This window comes from Apus apus, chromosome 5 (assembly GCF_020740795.1).
Source record: "Apus apus isolate bApuApu2 chromosome 5, bApuApu2.pri.cur, whole genome shotgun sequence".
In the NCBI taxonomy this organism is placed as follows: Eukaryota; Metazoa; Chordata; class Aves; order Apodiformes; family Apodidae; genus Apus; species Apus apus.
In genome coordinates this window covers 19,908,160-19,924,557 of record NC_067286.1, presented here as the reverse complement: position 1 = coordinate 19,924,557, position 16,398 = coordinate 19,908,160, and the positions used below count along the sequence as shown (strand labels likewise).

General features: G+C 37.4%; 1 protein-coding gene across 2 annotated transcripts in view; it reads left to right on the top strand.

Moving 5' to 3' along the window:
- Positions 1-14,534, top strand: part of APIP (APAF1 interacting protein) — a 34,293-nt gene extending 19,759 nt beyond the window's left edge. Inside the window, exons 8-9 of one of the 2 annotated variants that reach the window (XM_051622233.1) lie at positions 4,579-4,626; positions 14,507-14,534. In XM_051622233.1, the coding sequence (XP_051478193.1) occupies positions 4,579-4,626; positions 14,507-14,512 (54 nt within the window). In that variant the 3' untranslated portion in view covers positions 14,513-14,534. The remainder of the gene's footprint in view (positions 1-4,578; positions 4,627-14,506) is intronic. The other variant, XM_051622235.1, reaches the window with a different exon arrangement.
- Positions 14,535-16,398: the final 1,864 nt, after the last annotated feature.

Sequence of the window (16,398 nt, the reverse complement as noted above, 5' to 3'; positions counted from 1 at the left end):
TTATCCCTTGTCCTATCTCTGCCCTCTATGGTGAAAAGCCACTTCCCAGCTTTCCTTAAGGTCATGCCTTGAACAGTTCACTTTGATGGGTGTTTCATAAGAGCTTGGAGGAATAATACTACCCTAAATTCCACTGGAAAGTTAGGTGCTTAATTTCATTTGTCTCCCCTATAACTTGGAGGATTCAGCTGTCTGTGTTTCAATCAAGGAGGTAAAAATGAAAAGGCGGGGGGAGGGGGTGCATCTTGAATACTAGTTGCCAATTTATCACTGGTGTATCCCAGACTGATATCAAATGGTTAACGGGCATTTTTTTACTGAAAAGAAATACAACCTTATACTAGAAACACTTAGGTCAAGAAAGAGGTTGCCTAGCATAATTTCACCTAGCAGAGATTTACAAAAACAAGAAATCAAGAACTGAACTTCCCTGCTTACTCAGAGAAGTACATGAAAGCTACCACAGTAGCTTTCACACAATTTTTTGTGACTTGAATTCCACACCTCCCAAAGGATAACAGGTATCTGTCTTTCCAGATGAAACATCTGATTCTGGTTCTTAAATTCCTGTTCTCCAGACAAAGCAGGTTACCCTCAGAGTTCCTATTTTGGTGCACTTTCTAAAAAGAACATCACTACAATAACTATGTCTATATGCGCAAATGATGATGGCAGACTACCCAGGTTCAGCAGGTTGCAGGGCATTTAACAGTAAAGATCACATTTCTTTTGTCTTTATGCTTTGTCTCATTTCCATGTTTTATTCAGTTTTAATCCTGCTTTTCTCTAAGACTTCCCCTCCCCCCCCCAGCACACACACCCCTCCCCCCCATTTTCTTTACTATCTTTGAAATCAAATGTAAACTTCATACCATTTGCATTTTGGTAGAACTTCTAAACCCAGGAATATTTTTTGTGTTAGAAAACTTCTCCATTCCCCGATTCATCTGCTACATCTCTGACCTATCAGAGCATGTCCTGTTATTAGCGTGTTTGCAAAATTTTAATACTTAAAAGGTTAATGTGGCTTTTTTGTACCTCAGACATACTAGGATTTTGCAAACAAGAGCAAAGAGCATTTGAGCAAGTATGAGACTGATTTCCTGTTAAGGAGTCACTACATTAAAAGGATATTTGCATAATCATAGACTAAGATAATGAAGGGAAAACCCCAGAGATCTTTCTGATGCCAGGATTAAGCCAAGCCCAACATGTAATTTATTTGAATGCATGAAAGATGCTTTTTATCATTTACTTCTATCTCAAGTCCCCAAGCACTTTCATTGGCAGCAGCAAGCTCTAATCCTCCTGGCTAATTCATTATCCTCAAGAACTTTTAAAAGCATTATTTTAAGTTGAACTTAACAGTCTCTGCAACTTAATTTATGCAATTAAAAAAACACATTCCTTCTATGACTTCTATCACAGGTTCAAAATCAAGCTACCACATCTTCTTGGGTCATCATTTTATTTAATGCCCTCGCCTTAAGGTTATGATAACTTCTAAAAGATCACGTGAACCACAAAAACAAGAGTTCAGGACTACACCTATGAAAACCATAGCCAAAATTAATAACACATAATGCGGGTTGTTTTTTCAACTTGTATATAAATCAAAGAGTGTCAATGTAGTTTAGCAGAAGGGTCTCAAGTAGAAATACATTAGCAATTACAAATCAAGGTATTTAAATATTTCTGAACAGATTAATACTCCCTCACTTGCCTTTCAAATCCAGTTGCATGCTTTATTTTTTTATTTATTTGGAGAATTCCATTGCCAAAGTAAAGAATTTGTCACAATTATCACCTGATACTTCCTCCGTGTAAACATTCTTACAAGCTTATGACTGGGGTGCTGTACAGGTATCTGAAAGGTTATTTATTTTTCACTCAACATGAATGAGTGAGTTATTTGAACCTGAAAATCCAGTTGCCAGAATAAAAGGAAAAAAACCCAAACAACCCACCACATGTAACCCAAGGTTATTGTCATGCTTGCTTGTCATGGTTAAAACAAATGGGGGTACAAAGAGATATGTAGGAGTAGGAAGAGGGCAGCTGCTGTTTCTATAAAGCAATACAGGGAGGACAACCCATTCAATAGCATTTCAGTTATAGCTGAGTTTATCAAGCCTCAAGCTATAGCATAAGAGGGGAATAATGTTTCAAGTGAGGGAAGGAAAAACATTATGGTAACAAATTATTTCAGTGTAGTAAAGGCAAGGAAGAGAGAATATAATTAAGGTCTCAAACACCCAAATTAGAAAGCAATGTAAATTAGAAAGCAAAGTAGCAATGGAAGCCACATTATGAGATCTGCACAGTTAAATGAATAGAACTATGATAACTGTCTATGGCAATTGAAGCACTGATAAAACACTTTCACTGTACTCAAAAACAGTACCATGTTTTACTGTACTTTAAATATTACTAAAACAGCCCAATACTAGTAGCATGACTAGTTAGTCCAATATTATTAAGTCATATGCACATTAAGGTATATTACCCTGTTTGAAATTTCTAGTCCTCAATAATAATGACAGCTATATTGGAAAGTCTAGATATTTTAAGTAGTTAATACAACAGAGATGCCTTCTACATTTTGGAAATGTTAAAACCAAAACTACTGCTTGCTGAAGATGAGGAAATTATTCTAATTGCACCAGAAGAGAACAATGACCAATCAAGTAGACAATACTGGATAACTTAGTGTAACCTGAAACTCACGTTGCACAAAATTAATTACCAAATAAATACATTGTCACCTGTTCCTATAAGGAGACAAAGGATGGGAGACAGTCATCCCAGCTGTATTTAAGTTTAATGTCTCTTCATAATACATAATCTATTTTTAACTCTACCTTTATAAAGGTTCCCAGGTTGCGACACTGAGACCAAAGTTGTGACATTATGCCATCTAACAGCATTACCCAAGTCATGAGCTTTCCCTAGTCATGTTTCTATATATGTGGAAATTTATGCAGAAATCTATATGAAGAAATCTATCAGAAGGCTTAATCTCTGGAAAAAAAAAAAATAAAATTCTGAAACTACTGTGCTCGCTTCCTTTATTGTTAATGGCCTATCGGACATTCAAATCTTCACTTCCAGGTATCCTCCAAAGCTCTGTACATCTCGGCAACATTCTCATCTGCCTTACCTATCTTTACAGGTCTCTGATTTTTTCCCCATACTGTATTAAAAGTTGATCCTAACAAGACTAGTTTTACAAAGATTTCTCCATGGAAAATGTGTCCACATATGAGAACTTCTTCAGAATTTAGGAAGGAATACAGAATATTCATATATAGTAAAACATATCCATTATGAGCACAAGGAATAAACACAGGATTCCTGAACAGAGAAATATGGTGCAGATGAACAGGTAATACAAAAATAAAAATAATAAAATGTTAAAATTCCATAAATTTGAAATAATACACCAGGGAATGTAACACAAAAACAATCTCACATATGAACAAAAGAGAAAATACATGTTAGAGAAAAGAAGCCGTGAAGAATTCAGAAGTGTCACGAAGCTGACAAAGCTACATTGTCCTGGCTAAAACCCAGATGTATGAGATAACAACCTCTTTCAGAATTCCCATTAATAATGAATCACCTTAACAAAATACAGACAGAACAACAACTGCTGTGAACGTCTAGTAAATTCTGCAAGATCTCTGTATTCCATTACCATTCAAGACACTGCAACACAATCTCCTAAACACCCAGGAAAAAAAAAAAATAACAGACCCAATTCAAATGCTGACGTGCTTACAAATGAGTAAACGGAATTTCAAGACAATACAGTAACACAGTTACATTGTGTCTTTGTGAATATGGTAGTGTAACACTGTTCTGACTAGGAGTGAAACTCAATTGAAATAAAAGCAGAAAAAGCCCCTTTGAGTGTGTCATATCAGAGAAAAGGAATTTGTTATACCCTTGTAACAGCATAATTGTAACTAGTGGAGCCTTAAACTCTAGAGAAGTGATTTAACACTGATCTTGGAATAGGAGTATCCACTTTAGAACTTGAATAAACAAGCTCTTATTAATGCCCATCTTTATTTTGATCCTTATATAGATTGACTGGATCTTTCTGTCCACATGCAAGCATGGATGTCAAAATCTATTGGTAAAACCTGTTGATTCAAAACTGCTTTCAAGAATATTGACAAAAAGCAATGGTTCTTTATTTTTTAGAAAGTCTAAAGCTCAGTTTTTTCTTTTATGAACCAAATACTAATCTCTATGTTAAAAACTTAGAATCTAATTATTGGATAAATTGATTATTTAATTTCTACTCCCATTAGCAGAAGTTGATTCTATCTTGCTCTCAGAATTAGAAACTTAGGTCTGGAGAGCTAGAGATAGTAACAACTCCAAGTGACAAGACAGTGTTCCCTTTGCTTTGTAAATGAGGTAGACCTAAACATGTATTTCACCATGTACCTCAAATAACCTTCCCTCACTGAATTATTTATGGCAGAGGACAAGAAAACAAAAAACCTATTTGATCTTCTTTTATAAATTAAGATCAATCAAGTACCTCTCTTCTTCCTTCTCCCTCAGGTGTACATCTCATGTGCTGCAGAAGAACATGGGTGGAATTCAATGAAGGTATGTATAGTATTTTTCCCCTTTATTTTTTGGTAAGTTATTATACTTCTCATTAGTAATGTTTATGGAGGTACTAGGAATTGCTATTTTAGCTTGGGATTTTATGTGCAAGCACTTATCCAAAATGTTGTTTTGTTTGCAGATCAATCAATTACACAAATACTGGAAAATAACAAGCATTGAAAGTGTTATCTAAGCTAAACAAGCAAGTTACTGCTGTTGCTGATAGTTACTGTATAGTTATCACCAAATCATTAATTTTAGTGGTTTTTTTCCACAGTAACTATGCAATTAACTTGGGTGCCCAGTGTTATTTCTAGATGGGTGCACTGTTCAACTTACTTGAGTTACGCAATACAAGTGTTCTGTAGCTGATGAAACATCCTGTAACCTGAGATCATTGCCACTAATTTGAGTGGAAAGATATCCCCTCACCAAAGTGGCCAAGAGTTAGTAACTGTAGAGAATAAATTGTTCTCTCTGAAAAAGTACTGAAGAAAAAAAGACAGAGCACACAGAGGTAAAAGGTGTGTTTAAAAAAGGTTAATGACTGATAGCCTTGTATCAGTGGGACTCATGAAAACTCTAGTTTTTCTGGATTTTAGTAAGGCTTTTGTTGCAGTCCCTCACAGCAACCTTCTGGACAAAATGTTAAGAAATACTAGACATTTAGCTTGAAAAAGTAAGTTTTAAGTAGAATGAACTTCTCAGAGTCAATTCAGAGTCATTTAGCATAAGGACACAGGGGTTACAGCATAATGTTCTGTGATTTAGTGTAGTTTGTTTAGATTTGCTTACTTTGTATGGGCAGATAGATTTGCTGAAGCCTTAGAGTGCAAGCTGTGAACTTTCACCTAGATACATGTTCGGCTGGGATAGATTTATTTTTCTTCCTAGTAGCTGGTACAGTGCTGCGTTTTGGATTTTGTATGAACATAATGTTGATAAGACACTGATGTTTCAGCTTTTCCTAAACAGTATTTATTCTAAGCCTAGGACTTTTGAATTTCCCATCAGTGAGGAGGTGCACAAGACACACAAATGAGCAGATGAGGAGACTACATCTCTAAGCAGAAACTGCAACTCAACAAGATAAGAATAATTAACAGCCTGCGTAGACACAGAGAAGGAATCCTTAAAGGTGCTAGAAGACCCCAGAGCAATAATCGCCATTGGACCAGAAAGTGTATGGAGAGTGTGTGAAGAGCATGTGAGGAGCGGATACATAGATTGTAGGGGTACAAGTGCCAAGGGATTTCTTTGTCTGGGGTCCAGAGACACCCAGCTTGAGCTGTTTTTTCCACTATACTGTCTGAATGTATTATTTATATATTTTTTTTTAATATAAGATTCAATATCTGAGACTCTGCTATGGGAAACCTAGGGTTGAGCCTGAGAGAAAAGGAAGCACCCAAGAGTGGGTGTGTGAGTGGGTGTGAGCAAGAAGTTGAAAGAGATGCCCATCAGCTCACTGGATTTGCCTGTTGTGAAGGAACTCAAGTTCTAGCAGATAAATCTCTGGTGTTGTGTGTGAGACTCCTTGAACATTGCATATGTGTGTGAATGATTGGACAGTGCCTTCTCCCTTAACAAGGTTTTCCAACTGTAAGTTAAGTGGCTTCATGGTGCACTAGGTGAAGAACTGCCTGAAGGGCAGAGTTCAAAGGGTTGTAGCAAATGGGGCTACATCTGGCTGGTGACTGGTTCCGCTGGGTTCAGTTCTGGGGCCAGTTCTGTTCCATATATTTTTCAATTATCTAGATTGCTGGTTATACCAAACTGGCAGGTGCTGGTTACTGTTTTGAGAGACAAGAGGCCTTGCAGAGCTTCCTATACAGATTGGAGCTCTGAGCAATGTTTAATGGCATGAAATTGAACAAGTCCAAATGCTGAATTCTGCACCTGGGAAAAAGTAACCATAAGCACAAGCATAAATTGGGAGGGGAGTGGCTGGAGAACAGCCCTGCAGAAACGGATCTGGGAGTGCAGGTTGACAGCAGGCTCAATATAAGTCAGCAATGTGCTCTGGCAGCCAAGAGAGCAAATCACATACTGAGGTGCATCAAAAACACTGTAACTATTTAGTAAAAAAATGTGATTACCCCACTGTATTTAGCATTGGTGTGGCTTCACCCTCAGAACTGTATACAGTTCTGGGCACCACCATTTAAGAAGGATGTGAAAATACTTGAATGCATCCAGAGGAGGGCAACAAAGCTGGTGAAGTGACTGGAAGGAATGTCTTATGAGAAGCAGCTAAGGACTTTAGGTTTGTCTAGTATGGAGAAAAAGAGTCTGAGGTGTTACCTCATTGCTCTTCACAGCTTCCTGAGAAGTGGAGAGGTAGGTGCTGACCTCCCAGTGACAGGACACATGGGAATGGTTCAAAGCTGTGTCAGTGGAGATTCAGAACTGATGTTAAGAAGGTTTACCAAGAGGGTGGTCAAACATTGGAACAGGCTTCCTAGAGATGCAGTTGATGCCCTATGGCTGTTGTTGTTTAAGAGGCATTTGGACAATGTCCTTAAATAATATGCTTTAATTTTTGGTCAGCCCTGAAGTGGTCAGACAGTTGGACTTATTGATCATTGTAGCTACCATCCAACTGAGATATTCTCTTCTGTTCTAAATGGTCTCAAGACTGAGCTTAGGCCATGGTATTAGGTCAAGACACTGAGTGGTTAGAGCCATATTTTCCTTATCAGTGAAAGGAGGATAAAATTCCTTTCTGCTATGCTTTATAGAGTGTGACAAACATAATAGGACCTCGTGCTCAATTAAGACTGTTTAAATGCTGTTAATAAATAAATATAGTACTGGGGAAAAGGGAGAGGAATATGCAGGAGAGAAAAAAGGAAAGAAAGGAACTGAAAAAGGAAAAAGCAATCCTATTGAAAAAGTCAAAGAGGAAAAGGACTTGAAGGTATCAAGGGAACATTAAGACTAAAGAAAAGAAACTCCAAACAATAAAGAAACAAAACAGAACAAAAAAAACCCAAAACTATAAAAAAGTATGGGATGAAGGACATACAAAAAGAGTATCTAAAGGGCAGAAAAATAGCAGAGCTTAGAAAAACATTTACTTTTAAAATATGGCTGATAACACTAAAAAACAGTGCCTGTGTAATGACACAATGAGTACCCTGTGGCAGACCATCTACTTTCCCCATGCTGGAGGAATAAATTTATTTCCTCTGCAACTGCTTGCATTAAACATCCTGTACTCTTCCAAGATAATTAGAGCTTCACAGTTCAGAGATCCCCAAAGAGCAGAGTAGATGTCTGTGAACCCAAAATACATGCAGAGAAGTGCTAGCAATAAAGAACGTTGCCTTGAGGGCTAGTAAATTTAGCACTAATTAAAGTGGGTGATTAGCAGCTTTGAAAAGTGTGGTTCCAGTCTTCCACAGGATGGTCAGAGATCACTTTTGTAGTTTGTTTCTGTGTATGTGGTGCTGCTAGTGCATCATTCCTGCTCCCCTGGAGTAAAGGTACTTTTCTTCCTTTTCCCTCTCTGTGGAAACTTCTGAAATTACCAGTTCGATGGAATTTAGGCTTTTGTTGCTCTTCTCTTATTCACCTCTACTGGCCCAGATACTATGAATGAATATCAGCCAGCCATGTGATTGATTTTGACTTCCATTCTTAACGTTCGTGTTGATGCTGATTCAGCTCATTCATCCTTCCTCGTGCACTGTGAGCTTTATGCTATTTTAAAAAATTGTCCTTATTTGTGCAAACAACTAATAAAAGCAGTCTATAAACTAGGATATTCTGGTAGAGCATGCATGGATTTTTCATACAGGGCAAGTATATAAGCAAATTATTCCTTAGTTGACCTTGGGAAAAAGCACACCACACAATTACATCTTTTATGTTCTGCATGAAAGAATATACTGCAAAAGAATCTTGGGACAAGGTTTAAATAGAGGATTACCAAGTAATAATTAACCCAGCCTGTCTTTTATTAGTATTAGAAGCTAAGGTACACTCAGTTTCCTTTGAGTAAATTCTCAAAGAATCTTCTCATTTTAGAACAGGTATGATTAGTTACACAGAAATCTCAAAAGACATGGTGTTCTCTTTCTGGCTTAGTGATGTGCTGTGTATTAATTTTTATTCCTGGTTTTGACACAGTTATTAATATCACAGCCAAGATGACATGCTAACGGCCAAGTCATACAAAGGTTATGACAGGACTTTCACATGTAACCTCTCCTGTGAGGTTTAAATAAGGGTCTCTTCACTTCCGTGATGAAACAGTTTTCATTGCAGGATGAGGTATGTTACTGTGATTCAAATATGAGGACTGCCAGGTTAAATTCCTAAGGTCCATTAATGTGGGAAGCTTTCTGTGCACAGTTGGTCAACCAGCGGTTAGTAACAATCAATATATCAGACCTAAGCATGGATAAATTGATTTGCTATCTACTTAAAAACAACTTACAATGGAAATTCTTTTTGTTCTAACTTCCTAGTCTGGACGGTATTTTGAGAGCAAGCTAAGAGGACTTACACTTGCACATTTCCTGACAACTGCAATCTGTTCGCACTCCTCTATGTTACTGGCCCGGATTTGGATGATGGCAAGATTCTGTTGAGACACCCCACTACCTTCTCTGCTGCTTAGTTCCTCCACTGTAAATCACCTACTACTGAAGTCCTATTTTCAGATTTTTGGGTTAGAGATAATGCTAATCTTACAAAGATATTATTTATTGCTTACATTATAGTTGCACCTAGAAACACCAGTTTAACTAGGTGTTTTGCAAACTTTAATGAGTTCCTGCATCAGAGATCTAACAATGTACCTATCAGCTGGGATAAAAGCGATGCATGAAAGAGATAAACAACAAGGTGGGAGTGGATTGGAAAGATTGAGTAACTGTAAGTAAGCAAGCTTCATTACTGCTCACTACTTGCTTACCAATGGGAGTGGTTCACAAGCATCACAGCAGAAAAAGGTTTTGAGCAGGGATTTAAAGCAGAGTAAGGCTTTATGGACTTTGGCAAGGACAGTTTCTGCTGCTAGGTACTGCAGCAGAGAAAAGCAGAGTTCACAGAGATGTCAACTGCACATCCATTCTCCACCTTCATGCCCCACTCCCATTGACCATCCAGGGTCTCTGGATGCTTTTCTAGGTTTGACTTTTCATCCACTAGCCCTGCATCCCTGTCAGGAACCTCTCTCTCTCACCAGTCAGGAATTTTCACTAACCTAGTCACCTTTAACCACATATTTAAATCAAGAGCAGGCTTGTTGCTCGGGTTCCATTTACTAATGTAGCACAGTAAGCAACGGAACATGATGCCAGTCAAGCTTTCAAGCAGCTGAGTAAAAAAATTTGTATGCAAATCTCTTTTCTCCCTCCCCCTTTGTTTACATCTAATCTATTCCTTTTACATTTTGCCATGCATTTCCTGCTGCTTGGCTTCTGCCATTAATCTGCATCACATTTTTCAACTGATTCACATCTTACCCATACGATATGTACCCATGCCAGCTCCAATCATTGTCTGCATTGTGTTCATACAAAAAGAATTCAAAGGCTGTATCTGGTCATTTCCTGGCTTTCATGTTCTTATTAACTGAAACATACAGACCCTCTGATGGACTATAAATAGCTTGCTAAATCGTGTCTTCCCTAGTTACCCAGTCAACCTCTTAAGAATCCCATTACTTTAGTTGCACAGTTCCAATAATTATGCGTCCTATTTTTTCTAGGCCTTGATTACATTGTTTTCACTGACACCTATAAAGTTGTATTTGAGGAAACAGGAAAACCAACCACAATCTTTATTTACTTACTTCCATACAAAATAAAACCCAGCTAGATTTGTTAAAGGACATAGCAAAGGTTTAGAAACATAATTACAATATCATAGAATCAGTCAAAACACCAGCTTCTCCTTATCTCCTCTTTCTTTCTCTTCCTTTGAGTACATGTAATTCTCTATTTAGTGAGAAGGTTCAGTAAAGGTTAAAACTCATCCTGAGGCATGTCTACTATGCAAGCATATCCTTACCTCACTGCTGCAGCTAAGTATCTCTTGTACAATCCTTGGGAAAAGGCTATGGAGAATAAGTTAACAAATAAATTCTTAAAAGAAGCATTAATATTTTCTTCTATCATGAAACCCATGTTACTGCACCCATGTTGTTGCATCCGCTTTGGAACATAACTCTTTCATGTTGTTATTTTTGAAATGGCTTCCTAGGCAGCTTTTGTACAAAATACTTAATCCTTGATTTTTGGAAACTATCATAAGGATATGTAATTTTTGCATTACATCTATTTAGAATTCAAGCATTGAATTTTGTTCCCTTTTCACCTGTATCTCTTCCTAAACTAATGCCTATTTTTCCCACAACAAATACTGTGACTTTTACAAAACAGAATTACATCTGTCATGCATTAATCGTATTATTTTGTGAGTTTTTTGGAGTTCTGCAGCTACATTTTACTTAATCCTTTGTTTTGAATCAAATATAGAGAACAGTCTCAGAAAACAGTGCTGGCTGCTGTAGTTACCAATAAGAAAACTGTTAGAAACTGGAAGATAAATAGAATACTATTTAACAACAGGGTCAACTGGAAAATGCTACACTTACACAGATATGTTCAACCATAAAAAGCAGAACAGGAGATTACTGTTGAGAAAATAATTTTGAATATATGGAGGCAGGGGATCTATTCGAGTAAACAGTATGTTGCCACAACAGACACATGAGAGGCAAACATCACCCTTTGATGTGTAAAACACAGCCTGACAGATTTATTAAATATGTTTTCAGTGAAATTAACTGGAATACTGATCCTAGGACTGGGAAAACCACTTCAGCATATATGGTATCTGGAAGTGACATAGAGGAGAGCAAGGCTAGGATCTTCAAAAGACTGCAACTAGAGCTTGTAATGAAAATGGAAGATAAAAAAGAAGGAAAGGGGGAAGGGAAGGGGTAAGAGTTCACGACAGTTGCCATTTCAAAAAGTGTAGGCATTATCTCTTTATCAGTGACACCTCCAGCTGCTAGGAGTGCAATTCCAAGTTGATAGTCAAGTCTGCCTCACCTATGAAATAAATTTAAGGGAGGGCAGTGGTAGGTGACTGACAGATGAAAAAGAGGAGAAGGTTTATGCAAGTGAGATGGAGACAGGGAAGACTAGATGTCTCTTCAGCAATGGGAGTGCAGGAAAAAAGAGGAGCATTGAGCAGGAAAAAAGCATGGCATATTGGCAACAAAGTTTGTTGTACCACTAGGATCTGAAAGTGAATTCTCTTAGGAGAGGTCACTGAGGTGATCTGATATAGGCATCAGGACGAGGAAGAATGGCATTTCCTGTGGAAGATTCCACTTTTCATAAGGATAAAGTAGAAAGACTGCACAGTGTGACTACCAAGGGTCATGTAATGTTAGGTGTTTAATCAAACAGCAGATACTTTCCAAAATTTTATTAAATAGTTCTCATAATATGACTAAATTCTAAAGTGTTTTAACCCAAGCCCATTTTAAACATGCCTTCTCAGGATGTTACTCCAAAGACTATTTTTTTGGGGCTTATCATTTGAGCAAATTAACAGCAGACAGGAAAACAAAACACAAACAGGGAAGGTAACTTGACAGTGTTCATCTAACCTGAAACTGGAGAAGTCTGTACTGCCTTTCAAAGCTCATAATACACTTTTCTTGCTGCTACCTTTTGCAGCTGTAGTTTCTGCTGAAAAGTGTATATAAAAAGTAAAATCAATCCCAGAAGACTACCAAGCATAAGATTAGTTCCTAACTGGGCATGAAAGAAAAAAATATTTCCATGAGAAAACTGAGTGTTCAAACAGGTCACCAGCTTAGATCCATGAGGTTTAAAGACCCAAATGAGAAAAGCCCTGTACGACATGGTCGGTATTCATAGTTCACCCTTCTCGGCAATGGGCATCAGACCAGAAACTTCCTAGGGTCCCTTCCCACTTTTATGACTCTGTTCTGACCCTATGAATACACCTTTCCTGAAGTCTACCAGATGTGGAATTAGCTTCTAACTGTAAAAGAATTATATTTGCAGGAGAATGCTACGTGGTCAGTAGGTATCATGGGGGCATTATCAGGGGTAAGAAATTTACTAGTACACATATTTCTGTGTGTCCATGCACAGACATACATGTGGACACAAGGCAGTAATCAGAGGCCGTGCACAAACTTGGAGGCTCTCCAAGGCCCAAACATCCATCATTTAGGCAGACTTCTATGAAAGATTTAAAGAAGTACTTGTGTATTGCTTGGCTCAGAACACCCAAGAAGGAGAAGAATTATTTCAAATTGCCTGCAGGAGTTTATGACTAGGAGCAATGAGGTAAAGTCAGGTAAAGAAAAACAGTTTTAACATCAGTAAAATTTCCTAATGGTGAGTGTTATTAGACTACAATAATCTCCCCTAAGGGAAGCAATAAAACCGACATCATTTGCATCTTTGCAAACTAGACCAGACAAAGCACTGGGAAATATACTGTGGGGAATAATCCTGTAAAATAACTGGACGATTTTTTTTTCATCTATTCTTTCTTCACAGGATTGCTTCATATATGGAATGTGCCATACTCTTTTTTCTGTTACTTTATTACCTTTTCTGTAGGCTGAATAAAAAAATCCTGAAGGAAATTATTTTAACTGAAAAGTAGCATATTAAGACAATTTCCATTTTTAATTTTAAAGAAAGACATTTTTTCTCTTTAACATATAACCAATGAAAGACACAAGCAAATTCTCTATGATAATGACACACTTCAGTACACTAGGCAATTAGGTTTGCCTTAAATTAATTGACATGTTGCTCATACTAATACAGAAGGAAGTCAGTTTGACCTTAATTATTGCCTGTAAATAATCCCTAAGTTGTAACTAAGGAGTACCTTCTAAAATGTAATTATTATAATGCCAGAGTTACAGAGCTCACTTATTTATTATTATTTAATTGTTTATACTCATTAAACCATAGCTATGATAGGTTCGTCATGCCTACATGCGCTAGCCTGGAAACTGATGAAGTATGGCCAAGAACTTGGACTAACATTATCTCCCACAGCTAAAAGGCTCAATAGTAATTCTAGTCTAGTCAAGGTTAGAAGCATTCATCAGATGTACACATTCTTCAGAACTGCAAGGAGGAGAAAAGGCGATACAAAATATAGGCACCTCCAGGATCCAGAGCTTTCATCAACTAATTCAGACAAAAAGCTACTTCTTTGGGAGTCTCATTTTACACTGTTAGGATCATAGTATATAATGTACTATTGGAAGTACCAGTAACTGGGAAACAGAGTACCAATGTTATGAAGTTTTCTACTCCTCCTAAACATGGCGTATGTAATCATCCGCACACTTGCGTGCAAAGGAGAGACTCACTTTGCTTCCCATGACTTGCACCTTAACCTGATAAGAACTTTTTACAGTGCATTCAACTCACACACATGGTCCTCTTGTCTTTAGTATATTCAATTATTTCTCTGCTACTGTCTGGCAATCATGAAACAGAGCACTGTGTTGTATTCCATGTATTTCTCCATTGTGAGAGGAATTATAAACAAAAAGCATTTAAAAGCAGTCAGCGTGACACACTATCATTTAAATAATAAAATTGCTGTCTTACAGTGCAGTCAAGACCATCAGCTAAGAAGCATGTAATTTCTGTGGATTACAGAAGTAGACCCTATAAGGAATGGTAGAACTGAGACTTGACCATGCTAGCCATAAAAGTATTCACAAAGTAGATTTCAAGAATAAGATTATGTATGTTGTATGTTCTCAGTATTCATACAAAGAATTACATATTTCTTAAAAATGCAATATATTTGAAAGCCTGAGAAAACTTTTTCTGTTTTACAGCATTAAAGAAGTGTCTACTATGAATTTCTTCAGAGTATGCCTAAGACAATAAAGGTGAGAATAAAGATTTTTGTGCAAGCTGTACATGTAATTTAGGGATTAAAGCAATTCACCCTTTAGGGGTTTGAAGACCCTGTTTCAATCTTATGCTTTCTTAGTCTGTGCAGTATCAAGGAAAAAAAAAAATACCAGTACCACTCATGTCCATTTCTGCACTCTTGAAAAGGGATTATTAGTTACATAGGTTCACCAGTCAGGTTAGGTCTAAGTTCCCCATGGTAAATGAGACTAAAGAAATGCAGACTGTTCTAGTACTGCACAATCCAGATAGAGTGACAATGCCCTGCTTGTTACTATCAATATTCCAAAGCAGTTAGGGATCTGGGGCAAAATCCTAAATCCATGGGAAGAAAATCAGATTGCCTCACAGTGTGGTCCTGTTCCATCATGTGGCTGAAAGCGTGGAATCGAAGGAATCACCGTCTCAGTGTTATTTGTGCACTTTTCAGTTTATAATTTAAAGTGTTAATTTTTTCAACTGTCAGTTATGCAAATACAACAAAAGTCCTTGCCCTTCTTTCTGTCCTCACGAGTCATCGAGGCTTTGCAGCCAAACACTGCTCCCAGTCCTACCTGCACAGACCTATTCCTTTCAATCTTTCTGTGATATATCAACAACAGGCAGAGAACAACTTCCTTAAATGTAGGAGCCATCCATTCAGGAATGTTGATTCTCTTGGAAAGGTGATAAATTCCTACTATCTATTCTGCTTTTTCAGGTAAACTACGAAGAAAAAGCATAAATAAAAATATTCATGAATTCACAAAAGTTAATCTTTCTTAGTTGCAATGTTTACCTTATATCCAATATCTGAAGGGGACCTATAAAAAAGCTGGGGCAGGGCTTTTTACACAGGTGTATAGTGAGAGGAGAAGGGGCAATAGTCTGAAGCTTAAAGAGGGGAGATTCAGGTTGGACATTTGGAAAAATTTATTTTCTGTGAGGGTGGTGAGATGCTGGAACAGGTTGCCCAGGGAGGTTGTGGATGCCCCCTCCCTGGAGGTGTTCAAGACCAGATTGGCTAGGACCTTGAGCAACCTGATCTAGTGGGAGGTGTCCCTACCCATGCTGAGGGATTGGAACTAGATGATCTTTAAGGTCCCTTCCAAACCAAACCATTTTATGATTCTGTGATTCTATGATTGCTGACGTATTGTGATTTTCTTGTCATTTCTTGTCTTAGGCTTAGAAAATAAACTCTCTAGTGCAAGCACCATCATATCATTCTGGTTTTATGTTTGTTTTTTTGGTTTTGTTTTGTTTGTTTGTTTGTCTGTTTTGTTGGGTTTTTTTAACAGAAGTATTTGGGAGACTTACTGGTATGTGAAGTCTATCCTGGAGAAGTAGAGTTTTATAAATAATGTGAACAGCTGGACTTAGCTTCCAGAACTTTGCATTTATATCCCATATTATTTTACCATGGCAGAGTGCAGAACTTGCCTGAAATAATTAAAAGAACTTTAACCAATGAAAGAAAATGCATATCCTAAAGCACAAGCTCCTAAAGGTTAAAAGTGGTATCAAAGTTATCCTGTGTAGGAAATAGCAGAGAGCCAAAAAGCAAGCAAGTCAAAATACGCACAATATAGACAAAAGGGAAAAGATGCAATTGTGAAAAATTGGTTATAGTTTTGTTTTGTAGTATCTGGTGAGTTTACAGGATTTTTGTTGGATATTTTTTAACAGTAATTCATAACTGAGGTCTGGAAGTGTTTTTAGCTGAACACTAGAACTACAGTGAACAGATTTTTGTTTATGACTTAACTGAGGCAGTGTAGGATCCCGTTTAAGAAAGCCTGAGGGTTGATTTTGATCCATTTGTCCTGGTTTG